The sequence below is a fragment of the Colias philodice genome, chromosome 3 (genome assembly GCF_061535455.1).
Source record: "Colias philodice isolate Cphi_HAF_F1 chromosome 3, ilColPhil1 Martin Lab GWU primary, whole genome shotgun sequence".
NCBI classification, from domain to species: Eukaryota; Metazoa; Arthropoda; class Insecta; order Lepidoptera; family Pieridae; genus Colias; species Colias philodice.
Window position 1 is genome coordinate 2,899,473 of NC_143088.1, and position 16,531 is coordinate 2,916,003.

Consider the following 16,531-nt stretch of genomic DNA (forward strand, 5'->3'; position numbering starts at 1 on the left):
AACAAAACAAACATAAAAAACGGGAACTAGAAATCACCCCACCAAATCCAAAACATAACATAGTTCCAACACAAAATACCGAACCATCGACATCTAAAGGTCATCTGGCTAAAAAGAACAAAGTAACAGGACATCAAAGTCAACTAAGCAATTTCTTCCATAAACAAAACAATCAAGATAATAATTCAGATACTGTACATTCTAACTCAGACAACGAATAGCCAATATCCCTCCTCCAAAAGAAACAAACTAATACCACCTATTCACCCACAAAATATATTAATTATAAACAAAATGATAAAATAAAACACATCCCTCCCCCACAACGGCTTGTCACCGCGGGGGCAGTAGACTCTCACCCTCCAATAAAACAAAAATACTATATTGCCACATTTAATCTAAGATCATTAGCTAATGAAACAAGAATACTAGAACTTGAATTTGCTTTGTCGTCTGTTAATTGGGACATACTCGGAATTTGCGAAGTTAGAAGGGAAGGGTTAAAAATTGAACAGAGAAGAAACTACGTTTTATATTATTACGGCATGATAAAGGGACAGAAAGGAATAGGATTTTTAGTCAAAAAAAGTTCAAATACAAAGGTTCAAGAGTTCCAACCAATATCAGACAGAGTTGCAATTCTACATGTAGATATATACGACACTTCCTTCTCTCTTATACAAGTCTACGCGCCGACTGAAAGCTGCAGCGAGACGGAACTAAAAAACTTCTACAATGACCTGGAAATAGCTATGGAGAAATGTTCCAATAAGATAATTTTAATGGGAGATATGAACGCTAAGATTGGTCAGACGTATTCATACGAACATCTTGTGATGGGCAGCTTTGGATATGGCAAGCGTAACAAAAGAGGACAAATGTTCATAAACTTCTGCTTGAGGTATAAACTGAAAATAGTAAACACACTTTTTAAAAAACCTGAGAGACTTAGATGGACTTGGCTCGCCCCAAATGGAAGAACGAAAAATGAAATTGACTATATAGCTACTAACTATCCTGGAATTATCGAAAACTACAACGTGCTTAGTAAATTTATACACCCAAGTGACCACCGAATCATAAGAATAACACTTGATCTTGGCAGAAGAAAAAAATTAACCCGAGCTCGTTTCAATAACACGAGTTCTTCAAAGCTCAACTTCAATAATTTTAAAAACAATATTTTATCAGTCAATTTCACTAATAATAATAATAGTAGTGTTCAGGACTTTTACAACACCTTAATAAATGAAATAAAAAAATCACTTGAACCAAACACAAGAATGCGCGAAAGAAGAATAAAAACTGTAATGACAGACGAAATAATTAACATGAAGAAAGAATTACACAGCCTTAGAAATACAGAAAACAAGACAAAAATAGAAAAAAAGAGAATTAGCCAACTCTACAAGACAATAAAAAGAAAAATAAAAAGCAATGATAAGGAATTCAGACTAAAGACTTTGGAGACCTTTTTGGAAAAGACGGGTGGTGTCAAAAAAGCATATAAATCACTCGAAATCAAAAAAGATTTACTGTCACAACTTACTCATCACTCAGGTTCCTCAGTCTTTAACCGAGCAGGTCTATTAGATTTAGCCACACAGTACTACAGAGACTTGTACAAAACTAAGACTATACCAACCAAGTTTGATTCGCACACTACTTACTTAAATAACGACCCAATACCTATATTTTTGAACGAAGAAGTGGAACAAGCAATTAAAAATCTAAAATCTGACAAGAGTCCAGGTGCAGATGGAGTTACTAACGAGATGATAAAAGCAGGTTCTTATATGATGGTTAAGACACTAACAAATTTGTTCAATCTGATCCTCTCACAGAATGTAATACCAAATCAGTGGAAGGAATCTGAAATAGTTTTAATATATAAAAAAGGAAGTCCAAAATTAATATCTAACTACAGACCAATAAGCCTAATATCATGTATGTATAAAGTTTTCGCATCTACCCTATTAAGACGCATAAGCCATACAATAGATGAGAGCCAACCAGTAGAGCAAGCTGGATTTATGTCAAAATTCTCTACAGTAGATCATATATTCACATTAAAAATAGTTATTGAGAAATGCGTGGAATATAACAGACCCCTATACATATTATTCATAGATTACTCAAAAGCGTTTGACTCAATACTTCATGACTCGATATGGGAAGCTCTTCAAGCACAGGGTTTAGAGGCTGGCTACATCAATCTTCTTAAAGAAATATATACAAAAAACTATGCAAGAATAAAGCTGGACACGAATGGTTCACCATTTCCAATAGAACGTGGTGTTAAACAAGGAGACCCACTCTCACCGAAATTATTCATTGCAGTACTCGAAAACATCTTTAGGAAACTAGATTGGGCAGACAAAGGCTTAAGGATAAATGGAAAATACTTGTCCCACTTACGGTTCGCAGACGATATAGTGTTACTATCAGAATGTCCGATTCAACTTCAGTCAATGTTAACCACCCTCAGTGAACATAGCAGAAATGCAGGATTAGAAATCAACTATGACAAAACACAAATTATGACAAACAGACAAAAAACACCTTTATATGTAGACACAAAAGAACTGAAATACACAGATGAGTACATATATCTGGGTCACCTTATCTCTTTTAAGTCCTGCACAGAGAGAGAGATATCAAGGAGAATAACAATGACATGGAACAAGTACTGGTCTATGAAAGAAATATTTAAAGGACCGATACCAATACGCTTGAAGACGAAGGCCATGAACAGCTGCTTGTTACCGTGTCTTACTTACGCATGCCAAACTTGGTCCCTGACTAAAAAATCTCTCAACCAATTAAGAGTTTGCCAACGAGGAATTGAAAGAAGCTACATGAATATCCGATTAAAGGACCATATAAAAAATACATCCATAAGGAAAGCAACAAAAGCGAACGACGTCGGTAATCATGTTCTTCGATTAAAATGGAGATGGGCAGGACACAACCAAAGGCAAAAAGATGAAAGATGGTCAACGATCATAACAAACTGGTTTTTAGCGGACAGGAGCCGAAAAAGAGGCAGACCCAATAAAAGATGGCAAGATGACATTGTTGATGTAGCGGGGAATCAATGGGTAAAACTGGCTAATGATAGGCAGAAATGGAAATTTTTGGAGGAGGCTTTCACCGCACAAAGCGGTCCTTACAATAAAGAAAATAGGATAGGTACTAACATAGAATAGCAACAATGTTACTAACAATAAACATATACTAGTTTTAAGATTTTACAAGTTATTATATAAAGTATTATTAAGTTATATATATATATTAGTAGTATTAAGTTAAATTGTAAAACATTTTTTGTAAAAGTAAGGAAATAAAAGCTTATATTATTATTATTATTATCGTGTTAACAAGAAAAAGGATCCGCACATACAGACACACGGACGTCCAAGACAGAACCTTTTTAAACTGTTTTTTAACTAGTTTAAATAACAAAAATGACATCAAAAATATCATGAATGTTTAAAATAGTGTTTTTTCTTAATATGTGTGTGTATGTATTATCTTACAAATGCAATGTATGATACTTATAGACATTTTAAGTTTGAAAAATCAGATGTTTTGCGTGAAGTGACAGTAGTACCCACCTCAACGCTTCGCTTATGAGGCGTGCAAAATTCTATTAGTTAAGTTTTTCGCGAGTGATAGTTTTTGGTAGCTTCAATTATTTACAATATATTGTGCATCCACCTTTGAAAATCCATCACAAAATTTAACATATTATAATTGTAAAGAAGTTAAAATTTTAAATTGTTTTTAAATTGAAATTAATATTGTTTCATAATTATTATTTGCAATATCACTTACTTACATTCCGAATCGAATAAAGGTACCTACAGATAGTTTAAGATAAGACAATTCATAAGTTCATGTCTTTACAACAAATAAATCAGACCTTGATTAAATTAAGCTTAAAAATACTGAATGAACAAAATCAACAAACACAATTACTTCTAATATTTTGAAAAATAACCCTAAGATACAGCAGTAAAACCTGATTTAATTTTTATTAAGTAGTTAATTTGTTATCTAAGCATTCTAACAGACGAACGGAAAGTTTCGCAACACGAAAAAACGGAAAACTACAACTGCAAGCGTCGCCACCTTTCGACGGCAGTCGTCAACGTTTTGACAACGTATGTCACTGCCCTGGAGCTTGAAGTGCAAGCTAATGAGACTCAACTACACCGCCTCGGTTGAATTAAGAAACATACCCAAAAAAAAGATGTACATCAAATTTGTGAGTCTATTTAAAAAAATGAATGTTTTAATAAAGTTTAAGTTTTAAAAAAAATTAACCTGCCATGTACATATAAGATGTTTTTTTGACGTGACAACGTCTTATAATTCGATAGAGCCGGCTGCACGCACGAAAAAACATGACTCATGCGGCGTTACCTCGCTCTGAGGCGTTCCCTATGTGCCTTGAAGTGCAAGCAAGAGCGCGGAACGAGCGACAAAGGAGCACAATCGGACGTTGTCACGTTCAACTATCGTCAGTAAACCGACTTTACAGACAACCAATTTTATTTTGTAATTTTTTAGTTTTTCTTTAGTACCTACATGTTTTATATGTCACGCAAATAACTGACGAAGAATCAACACGGGTTTAGAAATTTCTTATGATACAAAAATAAACTAGACAGTCACATTGGTACTTTGGATGACAATAATAAATGCGTAGAACTGTTTTTAAGCTTTCGATACGGTTTCGTACAGTCTAAACTGAAGCTGCGTTAACGTTATAGTTACCCTAGCTGATTTTTACCCTAGCTCAGAGCAACGTATTTCTTACGGTGTACCCCAAGGTCGCATTCTTGGCCTTAGCATTTTCCTATGGATCAAAAATAGGACAATTTATTATCCTATACGGTATGCCTTTACTTATCCCTTTGCATATTTGCGGTTTTTATTCCGCCAGTGAGTGACTGAATAATAACTAACTTACCCTAAATGTTACAAAAAGATAACCAATAGAGTTTAACTACTACTTAGTCAAATTAAAACTTATTGTTCTTAAAAAATTCACTTCATTAAAGTACATAATCAGGCTGCCAATTGCCATACATGCTACGGCACACACCTGACAGGTGCACCTGTACCAGTAAACTTGCGTAGGTATAAGCCGCGCAGATCTGAAGATGGCGGCCGCTCGCATGCGGTCTCGCTCATTTCTATTGCTGTCTGTACTCACACCAAGAAGCTTATATCTAATACACCAGTGTAATCTCCAGAGATTGCACTATGAACATTAACTTGTAACAAGAAAATATGACGTTGAATGACGCCTGTATTTTTTTTTATCCCTTTCACACCTAACTTGGCAACAGACTCACACAGTGTACTGCAAAAAAATATTTAGGGGGATTCGATTTTCAAGCTACTTGACGCACTCCGAGTTATAGTTGTTTTCATTGATATTGTTGTTTTTGTTGTGTTTGATTGTTATTTCATATTTGTTTGCGTTACATTTGATAGTTTGATAGTTCTCTTTAAGTTTTTGTAACGAATTTTAAAAACAAATAAATGAAGCAAAATATCGATGTTAGAGAACTTTTTTTTAATGCTATAGTATAGCAAACGAGCAGACGCGTCGCCTGGTGTTGCTTTCGTGTTTCATAAATATTCTAAAGGGAATAGGGAAGCGTGAAGATATAATTTGGTCTCATTGTTGTTTATAAAATCCATGTATTTAAAAGATCATTTTAATTTTGCAAAAAAGCACGAATTACATCAAAATAATCGTCTCAATTGATGATTGATTCTATTTTCGTAAAACAAAATTTAATTCGATTTTCTCTTTAACTTAATTAGATTTCTTTTAAAATTATAAAATACACTAAAAGAAAAGTTTTCAATGTAATTATTCAAATTAGATTTGTCAATTTTTCATATTATCTGATATCCAATCCAAGTAAGCGTACACATTTGTGAAAATGTATGGATGTATATTGCCTCTGAATCGATCCAGCAAGGCGCAAGAAATTATACCGACAACTTCATCATTAGCCGCCAAAGGACCTCCAGCTTCAACCTGTAAAATATTTTTCTTCAAACTTCCAGTTGAGATATAGACTAAGTCAAGTAGGTACCCAATCCAATCAATGTCAATAAAGTAACTTATTACCCAAGAATTATTTTACTCCTATTACGCTTGATAATTCAGTCGACTTTAGAAATGTCAGCTAATTCGTACTTTACTTGTTTGTAAAGTTTCTAAAGTAAAAAAAAAACATATTTATCACCTGACATACACCCCTTTGCTCATTTCTTTCTCCGCATAGTTGTCTTTCAGTTATAGAAATGTACGTGTACCCCCCTTTTTCTTTTCTACATTGATCCAAAGAAATTGTATCTAAATATGCCACTTGTAAATCTTCGCGGTTCCTCGTATTGCTCTGAAAAAGGAAAATTTTACTTTAGAAGTGTTTCTTTGTTGAGTCTAACAAATGATCAAAACATATGATATCAATACCTCAGATGTAATCATAACCGTGTTCGTTAAATGATTTAATGATTCCTTAAAAACACCTATATCTAAACATTTCATTGCAATGAGTGTACCGATACCAGAAGTCATGATAACATTACCCTGTACAATAAAAGAAACAACAGAAAGACAGCCGAAAACATTTTGGATGTTTTACGTCTTGGTTATGAAAGAGAATATACAAGTGTTTGAATACAGTGTATAAAACTAAAACTTTAAGCAAAAATAATTCTCCGTAATAAATTTATCTGTTTTGATCATGGTGTTAAAGCTATGTAATCACGGTGTTCAAAATCGAGACTATTTTATATATTGGAGACATCTTAAAAAAGGTAACTTACGGAGTAGCTTCCCCAGCCAGTTAATGTACAATTCGTTCCAGGTGGAGTATCCATCGATGCTAGATCAATGGGAGCCACATTGGAGTTTAGTATCAACTCACTCGCCAGCTTGACAAGAGCTATATTATTGTCTAAAGAGGTTTCATTAAAATTCTCGTGGATTATAATTTTTTCCACTGGATATAAAGTGGCTCTTGAAAGATTGATGCTTCCAACACCCACTGCTATTTCTTTACTACTACTCCGGGAGCTATAGAAAATAGAAAGACAAAAATATGTAATGTATGTAATTATTTACTCAAAATGATGTGACATTTCGCATAATTTTTCACAGATTCATTAATCTACCATTCGAGGGCGGGGCTATTTACTTTTTTAAGAAAAAAGGTATGAAATATACTTTTCTATACTATCTATCCCAGAAGCCACAAATGGGTTTGGGATATTGTTTACTGAAATTCTAACCAAGATTTTGACATTTTATGAGTGTTTTTGATGAATAAATAAATATCAACATTGATACTTGACGCTATAACTTTAAAGAGCACAAAATTGTAGCGAAAGTCGAAGATAATTTACAAGATTATTATCTAAAATATACCTATCGAAACAAAAAGCAGCTGTTAATATCCATTCAGTTGAGATGATGGTGCCGCTACAGAAGTAAAATGCAGGTGCTGTTATTCTCTGCAGTGACGCTTGGTAGGGATACGCTCCATCTTCCGCAGTTTTTCGTATTAGAGCTTAATAAAAGCCAAAAGATATATCTGTTACTATATTCCACGAATAAAGCGCGTCACACACGGTGAAGATACTATAATATTTTATCTTAAGATACTGTTATATTTTATATCACAGTATCTTAACGCATCCGGTATCAGCGTTCGGACCATCATTTTTCTTTTTGTCATTGCGTACTAAGACGCCTGTAGAACCGCCATCCTGTTACAAATGACGCGAAATTTTGTGGGTACAAACAGTATCTTAAGATAAAATATTATAGTATCTTCACCGTGTGTGACGCGCTTTAGGATGAAGGAGGAGGAAACAGTCTATGGAATTATACTTTGAGCAATACTCGACGATACAATCAAAAATTCTATCGTTGATACATTTTGTTAGAGCGGGCAACCAAGCTGCTCAACACGTAAATTATTATAACACACCCTGTCCGAAAATCGGTTACTTTATATAATAACTAGTGGTCCGCCCCGGCTTCGCCCGTGGTACATATTTCGCAATAAAAGGTAGCCTATGTCCTTTCTCGGGTATCAAAATATATCCATACCAAATTTCATGCAAATTGGTTCAGTAGTTTAGGCGTGATTGAGTAACAGACAGACAGACAGAGTTACTTTCGCATTTATAATATTAGTATGGATTAAACTTAATATTCTTAGAAACCGATATATAGAACCAAAATCTATTCGTTTATAGTCAAATCATTCAGAAACGATGTGTACTATATACATAATATCCATTCATATATAATACTTCTACCATACCATACAGCGTTACTTGTAAAGCACCAGCAACCTCTCAGGACAAGATAGCTAACATCATAAGTAACAACATATTTTGTTCTACGACTTTTGGCATAACGCAATACATTATTTTTAAATGATTTTTTTTAAGTTTTTATTGTACTCTCCTAACATTTGTAAGTCTATGTTCTATTCATTATCGAAAGAACGACGCGACGCCTCCTTTCCCCTCTCGTTCGCTTCTTGTTTACGTAATTTTTGGGATGCGCGTAGAGTTTATAATATTCAAACGGAAAATTAAATGAATATTTTATATTTGTTTTTGTATGAAAATAAAATCTAACAAATTATCAAAATTCAAAAGTCCTACTTATGAAGTTATGATGTTAGCTATCTTGTCCTGCGAGGTTGCTGGTGTTTTACAAGTAACCCTGTATAATACTTCTCTAACAAAAATAGGTCGACCCCTTTAAGTGAAACTTCTTTATCGGGGTTGGAAAAAAATTTAGTGTAACATTTTTTCGTTACGCGCCATCTTGTCCTTATCCCTACCACGCGTGATTCGACGTATTTCTGTCAAGTTGCATATTATAGTAAATTATTTTTTGAAAAATAAGGTCATAAAGAAGTTTCACTTCTTACGTGTGTAAGTTCTACACTAGTACACGCACACATTTTTTTTATTATTATTTATTACATAGACTTACCGTCTGCAGCCCAAGCAATGGAAAGAAAGAGCAATATGGATAGTTTAAACATATTTTTGAATGTCGTTAATTATCAAACGGTGGTTCAATATATATATAATTATTGTAAGTTAAGGTAGATACATACGAATCAAATTCAACGTTATAATATGTATGATTTTTACTGGATTTAAAAAAAAAAACATTAATTATCTTCTCCTTATGAAACTTCTTTAACAGGGTTGGAAAAAAATTTTTTCGTTTCGCGTGACATTTTTCCGTTACGCGCCATATTTTTTTATTTATAATTAACTAGTAATTTTTATTAATCTGTAACTATAATATTCTGTTTACGTATTTAATAATACTTGTATGAACTCATAAGGGAATATGCACTGTTTTCTGAGACACAGGTAATAACCTAGTTCAGAAGGCAGAACAAAATTATGAACTGAATATGTAAAATTTGCTAATAAATATATTTTTTTTTTATTATTTCTTATCCCTACCACGCGTGATTCAACGTATTTTTAGATAGTTCTATGTGTAAATAAATAAATAAATAAAAATTTCTGTAAAGTTGCACATATTAATTTTTTTTTAAATAAGGTCATAAGGATGTTTCATTTCTTACGTGTGTACACTAGTACACGCACACTTTTTTTTAAAGTATAATTACCGATTCCAATGAGAATGGATCCTTTGAATATCAAGTTTTGAACAGATTATCAGAACTAGACGAAACTTAAAATTTACACTCTTTCAAATGTTATGTCCTCACCTTTAAAATATATATTGCGCAATTAACATATAAATAGAATAGAAACTATTTAGTTATCTCATTAATTAATTTCTATTTTAAAATGAGTACTTGAATATGAGTATAATATACCTACCTTAGGTATTTACCTACAATATGTTTTCGGAGATTTTTTTCATGTATATGTAGTTTTTACAATTTAAAACTTCACAATTATTATGAACTAGCTTTCCGCCCGCGGCTTCGTCCGCATTTTCTAAGAAAAACCCGCATAATTCCCGTTCCCGTGGGATTTCCGGGATAAAACCTATCCTATGTGTTAATCAAATTTTCATTGTAATCGGATCAGTAGTATTTCCCGCGATTAGCGCGTTCAAACAAACAAACTCTTCAGCTTTATTATATTAGTATAGCTTAATCAGCCATTATAAAATTCAGGTGCAGAAATAATAAAACACAGCTTTCGGAAAATGACAACTATAATATTTTGTTTACTTTTACATACTATCATTGCTAAAAAAGCAAAAAAAGAAAACTAATCAATGTATTGTTATTTACTAAGAATTAATTTTATTTGATATCCAATCCAGGTAGGCGAACACTTTCGTGAAAATGTATGGATATTCTCTGGATCTATATATGTCGCGTCCAGAGCAAGATATTATACCAACAACTTCATTATTAACCGCCAAAGGACCTCCAGCCTCAATCTGTAAACATAATTTTTTTAACAATAAGGCTTACAGTAAAGAAGTCCACGAAGTTAATTATGTTATTCATAGCTTGAATGGTGTCAAGGGACACCCGGATGGAACGAAGTCCTATGAAAGAGAGAGAGAGAGACAGACAGAGAAACACACGCACGCCGCACGGCTTACAACAATAGTACAAAAAAAGTGTCTTTAAAAGTTTTGGTTTTTATTTTTTTCGTCAATCTCCTTTTCGCAACGCGCTATAAAGAACTTCGTTCCAAAAAATTGAAGTGGACTTGAGAGCTTTTAGTTTATTCTTGCTTTTCTAGGCTTTACTGTAAACAAATTAATCACCTGACATGCTCCGAACGGTTCATCCCTTTCTCCGGATAGTTGTCTTTCAGCTACATCAGTGTTCACGTACCCCATTCGGAAACATCTTCGACAATCACTTTGGTTGATTGTATTTAAAAATGTCACTTTTAAATTATAAGGGTTCCTTGGATTGCTCTGAAAAATGAAAATTTCACTTTATAAGTATGTGCTATAAAATAATAAAATCGCAGGAAATTCATATAATTTGATTCTGCTAGCTGCAATTATCCATACTAATATTATAAATGCGAAAGTAACTCTGTCTGTCTGTCTGTTACTCAATCACGCCTTAACTACTGAACCAATTTGCATGAAATTTGGTATAGAGATATTTTGATACCCGAGAAAGGACATAGGCTACTTTTTATCCCGGGAAATAGGATAGGTTTTATCCCGGAAATCCCACGGGAACGGGAACTATGCGGGTTTTTCTTTGACTGCGCGGGTGAAGCTGCGGGTGGAAAGCTAGTAACCTATAATTTGATTCCTTAATTAAAATATAGCCCTATTCGAATGTCTCACTGAAACCAATGAACTGATTGATTTTTAAAGCAAAAAGGTTCATTATACATTATACATATACCTCTGGTTTAATCTCTCGCACAAAATAAGGCCATGAAAATTTTAATCCGTTTCAATCCTAGCCTTTAACTACACTCATGCAAATTGTAAACGTGGTTTTGAAATTGAGACCATTTTAAACCTCTAGAGATATAATATTATCTTGAAATAGGTAACTTACGATGTACGGTCCCCACCCAGTTAATGTACAATTCGTTCCAGGTGGAGTATCCATCGATGCTAGATCAATGGGAGCCACATTGGAGTTTAATATCAACTCACTCGCCAGCTTGACAAGAGCTATATTATTGTCTAAATATATTTCATCATAATTTTCGTGGATTATAATTTGTTCCACTAAATAAAAAGTAGCTGCTCGAAGAGAGATGCTTCCAACACCCACTTTTATGTCATTTATGCCTGTTCGGAAGCTGTAAAAAATAGAAAGGCAAAAATATGGATTGTAAATTGTAAATATAATGGATGTAAATATAATGGATAATTGTAAAAATATGGATGAATATACCCCAGACGCGACAAATGGGCTTGGGATGCTATTTATTAATATACTGTCACGCTAATAAAGTTATTTAAATTTTTTAATGTTTTTGTAAAAACAAAAAAAATTATATATGTACTAGACTCTAAAGAACATAAAATTGTAGCGAAAGTCTAAGCTACTTCATAAAATTGTATAAAATATACCGGTCGAAACAATTAGCAGCTGTTAATATCCATTTAGATGAGATGATGGTGCCGCTACAGAAGTAATACGCAGGTGCTTCTTTTCTCTGCAGTGACGCTTGGTAGGGGTACTCTCCATCCTTTGTGTCTAGCCGCATAGCAGCTATATAAAACCCATAAGATATCTGTTACAACTTTGATATTCTACGAATCAGGATAAAGGAAGATGAAATCTATATTTTTTTTGAAGTCGGTTAAAAATGAATCCCTATTTCCCTTGGTCACGGCATCACGCGTGAAGTTCTAAACCGATTTCGATAATTCTTATTTTGATGTGTTCGTTTTTGTCAGGAGAAGGATGTTATGTAAAAAAATTCAAGAAATTTGTACAAAAAATTAAGAAAATTCGAAAATATAACAGCCATAAACATCACGGGTTTGACAATTTTTGCGAAGACAGGACAACGACGTCTGCTGGGTCAACTAGTAACATATGAAATTCCGCATTGATCCTTTGATTCGATCGATTTTTTATTAAGGGTGAGCAACCGAGCTGGTGGTTCGTCCTGAATTTTCATTATTTTGCCGAACTATTGCCCGCTTTTAAGAGGGGATAAGGAAGTATGGAATAAAATTTGAAAGTTTATTTTTCTTTAAAGGATATCTAAAAATATAGGTATTAATATGATACACCGGATAAACATATTCCCAAAATAATAAAGGTACAATTTCGAGGGTGAGATCAACAGGCAGCATTTGGAAAACTCCATCGTGTCTTCGCGAATATTATAATATATCGCGAATATAATAACATAATTAGTGCGTATCAGTCATAGCTTACGGAGTCGGGACGTGTAGAGAGCTTTGCTGGTTATTGATTGGAAGGAACAAATCCGGAACGAAGTAATAATAATAAGTAATAGTACCTAAGTATCCATTTTGATTTCTTAGATTAGGTAATTCATATTATAAATTCATATATATTAATTCATATCTTTTATTACATATTAGGTACATATTATCCATTCATATCTTTTATTACATGTAAGTTTATTTATTAAAATATTAGCGTATTCATTAAAGCATTATGGTATCTTATTTGTGTACTCCACGAATTATATTTATTTATCACTTTGTCCTTATTTATTATTATTATCCAGTACTTAAAGCAGCTGACATTCTGGATGTCATAAGGGGTCACTGAAAATCAGTGCTGAGGTATTATGCCTCAGGTATCCTGAGTGGCTTCCTTTTTTAGCGCATGCAACCACACATATATTTATGTCTTCTATTATCTACATATTATTTAAAATTTACAATGCTATTTTATATGTGTGTTGTGTGTGTTGGAATAAATGTTTCTTTCTTTCTTTCTTTCTTTCTAATTTGTCAGAGAAAGACAATAATCGACGAAGCTTAACAAAATAGTACGCTGAAGAAACAGTGTGCCGGACATATGTGCCCCAGATCGGACAACTAACCTATATCCAACTGTGGACCACTATCGGTTAAAATTAATATTGATGACGATGAAGATTAGGTTAAAGTTTTACTAAAGCAATGGATATCATATAAAAAGATAAACTTGAGTACTTACCATCTGCAGCCCAAGCAATTGAAAGAAATATCAATATGGAAAGTTTAAACATATTGTTGACTGTTGAAAATTATCAAACGCTTGTCTATTTTATATGAAATTATTTTAAGCTAAGGTAGTTACATACGATCCACTATGTAGATTTTTTACGAGTTTTTTACTGTCAAAGAATAAACGGAATAAAAATACAAAAAATTGAAATCTATCTTCTATCTTCTCATATATATTATATAAATCGTACTAAAATTATTATATTTAGTACCTTGCTTACAATTAGTAAAAATAGGTAATTATATACTCACTATGTATAATAATTATAATATATCACACTAGCTGCGCTTCGCAGTTTCACCCGCGTGGCTCCGCTCCTGTTGGTCTTAGCGTGATAATAATATAATATAGCATATATATAGCCTTCCTCGATAAATAACACCGAAAGAATTTTTCAAATTGGACCAATAGTTCCTGTGATTAGCGCGTTCAAACAAACAAACTCTTCAGTTTTATAATATTACTAGCTTACGCCCGCGGCTTCGCCCGCTTTGTCTAAAACGTAATTAATTATATACTAAAACCTCCCTCTTGAATCACTTTATCTATTAAAAAAAAGACGGGTTGCACTCCGGGAGTGCCGGCAGAAGTGAAAACTTGATTATTAACGTTGAGCATGTTTGATATCCATCCGTCTTACGCTTTTTCGATCAGATCACGTGTCCTGACGCGAGTTTAAGATTTTATACCCAACGCCGCTAAAGAAGTTTTCACTTCAAAAACCGCATCAAAATCCTTTTCTTAGTTTTAAAGATTTAAGCATAGAAAGGGACATAGGGAAAGAGAAAGCGACTTTGTTTTATAATATGTAGTGAAGTATAGATTTAATGTTTTTCAAAGTAGTGTGAGGAAAAATCGTTCAAATAAAAATATTAATAAAATGTATGTCCTCACCCTTAAAACAACTATTGCGTAATTGGTAAATAATTATAAAATAGTTACTATTTTTTTTTTGTTATTAATTGCTTATTTAAATATAATTATTATGGAATGAACGCTTAAAAACCACTTGTTGTTGCCAACACATTGCACGCAATTTAAAACTAAACAATCATAAATTAAGAGCGTACAGGCCGGCTTATCACTGCTAGATAATCTCTACCAGGCATCCAAGTATATGGGGGTCTTCAAGCGAAGAGTGAATGGGTACCTTCTAGGGAAGCGCTCTCCATCTTAGGCCACATCTCAGCTTACCATCAGGCGAGATCATGGTCAAGCGCTTCCCTATCATATAATAAAAAGAAAAAGTAGTAGTAACATTACAAAGTAGTAGTAGAAAGAAAGAATACATAACAAAAGTAGTAGTAGAAAGAAAGAAAACATTTATTCCAACACACACAACACATATATAAAATAGCATTGTAAATTTTAAATAATATGTAATAGAAGACATAAATATATGTGTGGTTGCATGCGCTAAAAAAGGAAGCCACTCAGGATACCTGAGGCATAATACCTCAGCACTGATTTTCAGTGACCCCTTATGACATCCAGAATGTCAGCTGCTTTAAGTACTGGATAATAATAATAAATAAGGACAAAGTGATAAATAAATATAATTCGTGGAGTACACAAATAAGATACCATAATGCTAATACCATATTATGAATACGCTAATATTTTAATAAATAAACTTACATGTAATAAAAGATATGAATGGATATGTAATATGTAATAAAAGATATGAATTATTATATATTATATTGCTGAATTAAGTACTTCTAAGAGAGAGAGTATCAAAGCAAACTTTCGTTCAACAATAAATATAGTAAAAATTTAACAGGCTCTATTAATCTATTTATAGCTAAACTATAAAAAATTATAAGCTTTTGCAGCGGTACATAATTTTATCAAAAATCAAAACACTTTTATATGACTTGATATTATAACAGACAGAACTTAGAACAGTGAATTGTATTGTTACGCAGAAATTTAACTTTTTTTTTTCAATAATAATGTCAATAAGTCATTTATAATATTATGTTTTTGCCTTGTCGCGTTTCCGTGGTAAAAGTACATTATTTTCATTATCAGATATAGGTTAGCTTATCGCTAGTAAGCTTATTGAGACGCCAAAACAAAAGATAGATAGCACTTTCTATCTTTAGTAGGGTCAAACCGAAGATAGATACGATATTGGGAACGGCCACTAGTCAAGTTACGTGCATCACGATTATGACGCGCGTCGTAGATTTGCAAGCACTTGTTTTTCGCCTTACATTACATTGTTACATTTGTTTAATAATCCATACTAATATTATAAATGCGAAAGTAACTCTGTCTGTCTGTCTGTTACTCAATCACGCCTTAACTACTGAACCAATTTGCATGAAATTTGGTATAGAGATATTTTGATACCCGAGAAAGGACATAGGATAGGTTTTATCCCGGAAATCCTACGGGAACGGGTTCTTCTTTGAAAACGCGGGCAAAGCCGCGGGCGGAAAGCTAGTTTAATATATTCTTGAATAAACTCAATTGATTTTATTTTAGTTAATTGTACCATTCACGAATAATGTTTGTTTATCTGGACGGAAATTTTGTTTTTGTCTTTTTATGTTTTCACAAGTGTGAAATAAAATACCTTTTCGAGGTTTGTTCTAAAAAATGTATTTGAGTAATTATTATCTATACTAATATTATAAAGAGGAAAGGTTTGTAATTATGTATGTATGTATATACGTATTTATGGTTTTCACGCATTAACTACTGGACCGATTTCAAAAATTCTTTCACCATTAGAAAGCTGCATCTTCACTGAGCAACATAGGCTATATTGC

General features: G+C 33.0%; 2 protein-coding genes across 2 annotated transcripts; both read right to left on the reverse strand.

The window, feature by feature from the left end:
* Positions 1-5,739: 5,739 nt before the first annotated feature.
* Positions 5,740-9,114, reverse strand: LOC149489448 (chymotrypsin-2-like). The gene is made up of 5 exons (XM_089713779.1): positions 9,053-9,114; positions 7,463-7,604; positions 6,862-7,111; positions 6,276-6,428; positions 5,740-6,064 (listed from the first exon to the last, which is right to left on the reverse strand). Exons 1-5 carry the CDS (start codon positions 9,102-9,104, stop codon positions 5,912-5,914), a joined length of 750 nt encoding a protein of 249 aa, XP_089569905.1. The 5' UTR covers positions 9,105-9,114; the 3' UTR covers positions 5,740-5,911.
* A 1,160-nt stretch (positions 9,115-10,274) lies between these two features.
* LOC149489449 (anionic trypsin-2-like) lies at positions 10,275-13,907 on the reverse strand. The gene is made up of 5 exons (XM_089713768.1): positions 13,701-13,907; positions 12,125-12,266; positions 11,601-11,850; positions 10,838-10,993; positions 10,275-10,501 (listed from the first exon to the last, which is right to left on the reverse strand). Exons 1-5 carry the CDS (start codon positions 13,750-13,752, stop codon positions 10,349-10,351), a joined length of 753 nt encoding a protein of 250 aa, XP_089569894.1. The 5' UTR covers positions 13,753-13,907; the 3' UTR covers positions 10,275-10,348.
* Between the last annotated feature and the right edge of the window lie 2,624 nt (positions 13,908-16,531).

Excerpts from the sequence above, each read along its gene's own strand:
- LOC149489448 (XM_089713779.1), bottom strand. The coding sequence starts at position 9,104 with ATGTTTAAACTATCCATATTGCTCTTTCTTTCCATTGCTTGGGCTGCA. Across the intron at positions 7,605-9,052 it reads CATTGCTTGGGCTGCAGACG|CTCTAATACGAAAAACTGCG; the intron begins GTAAGTCTATGT and ends GCTTTTATTAAG. Across the intron at positions 7,112-7,462 it reads GCTGCTTTTTGTTTCGATAG|CTCCCGGAGTAGTAGTAAAG; the intron begins GTATATTTTAGA and ends TATTTTCTATAG.
- LOC149489449 (XM_089713768.1), bottom strand. The coding sequence starts at position 13,752 with ATGTTTAAACTTTCCATATTGATATTTCTTTCAATTGCTTGGGCTGCA. Across the intron at positions 12,267-13,700 it reads AATTGCTTGGGCTGCAGATG|CTGCTATGCGGCTAGACACA; the intron begins GTAAGTACTCAA and ends GGTTTTATATAG. Across the intron at positions 10,994-11,600 it reads CTGGGTGGGGACCGTACATC|AGCAATCCAAGGAACCCTTA; the intron begins GTAAGTTACCTA and ends TTCATTTTTCAG.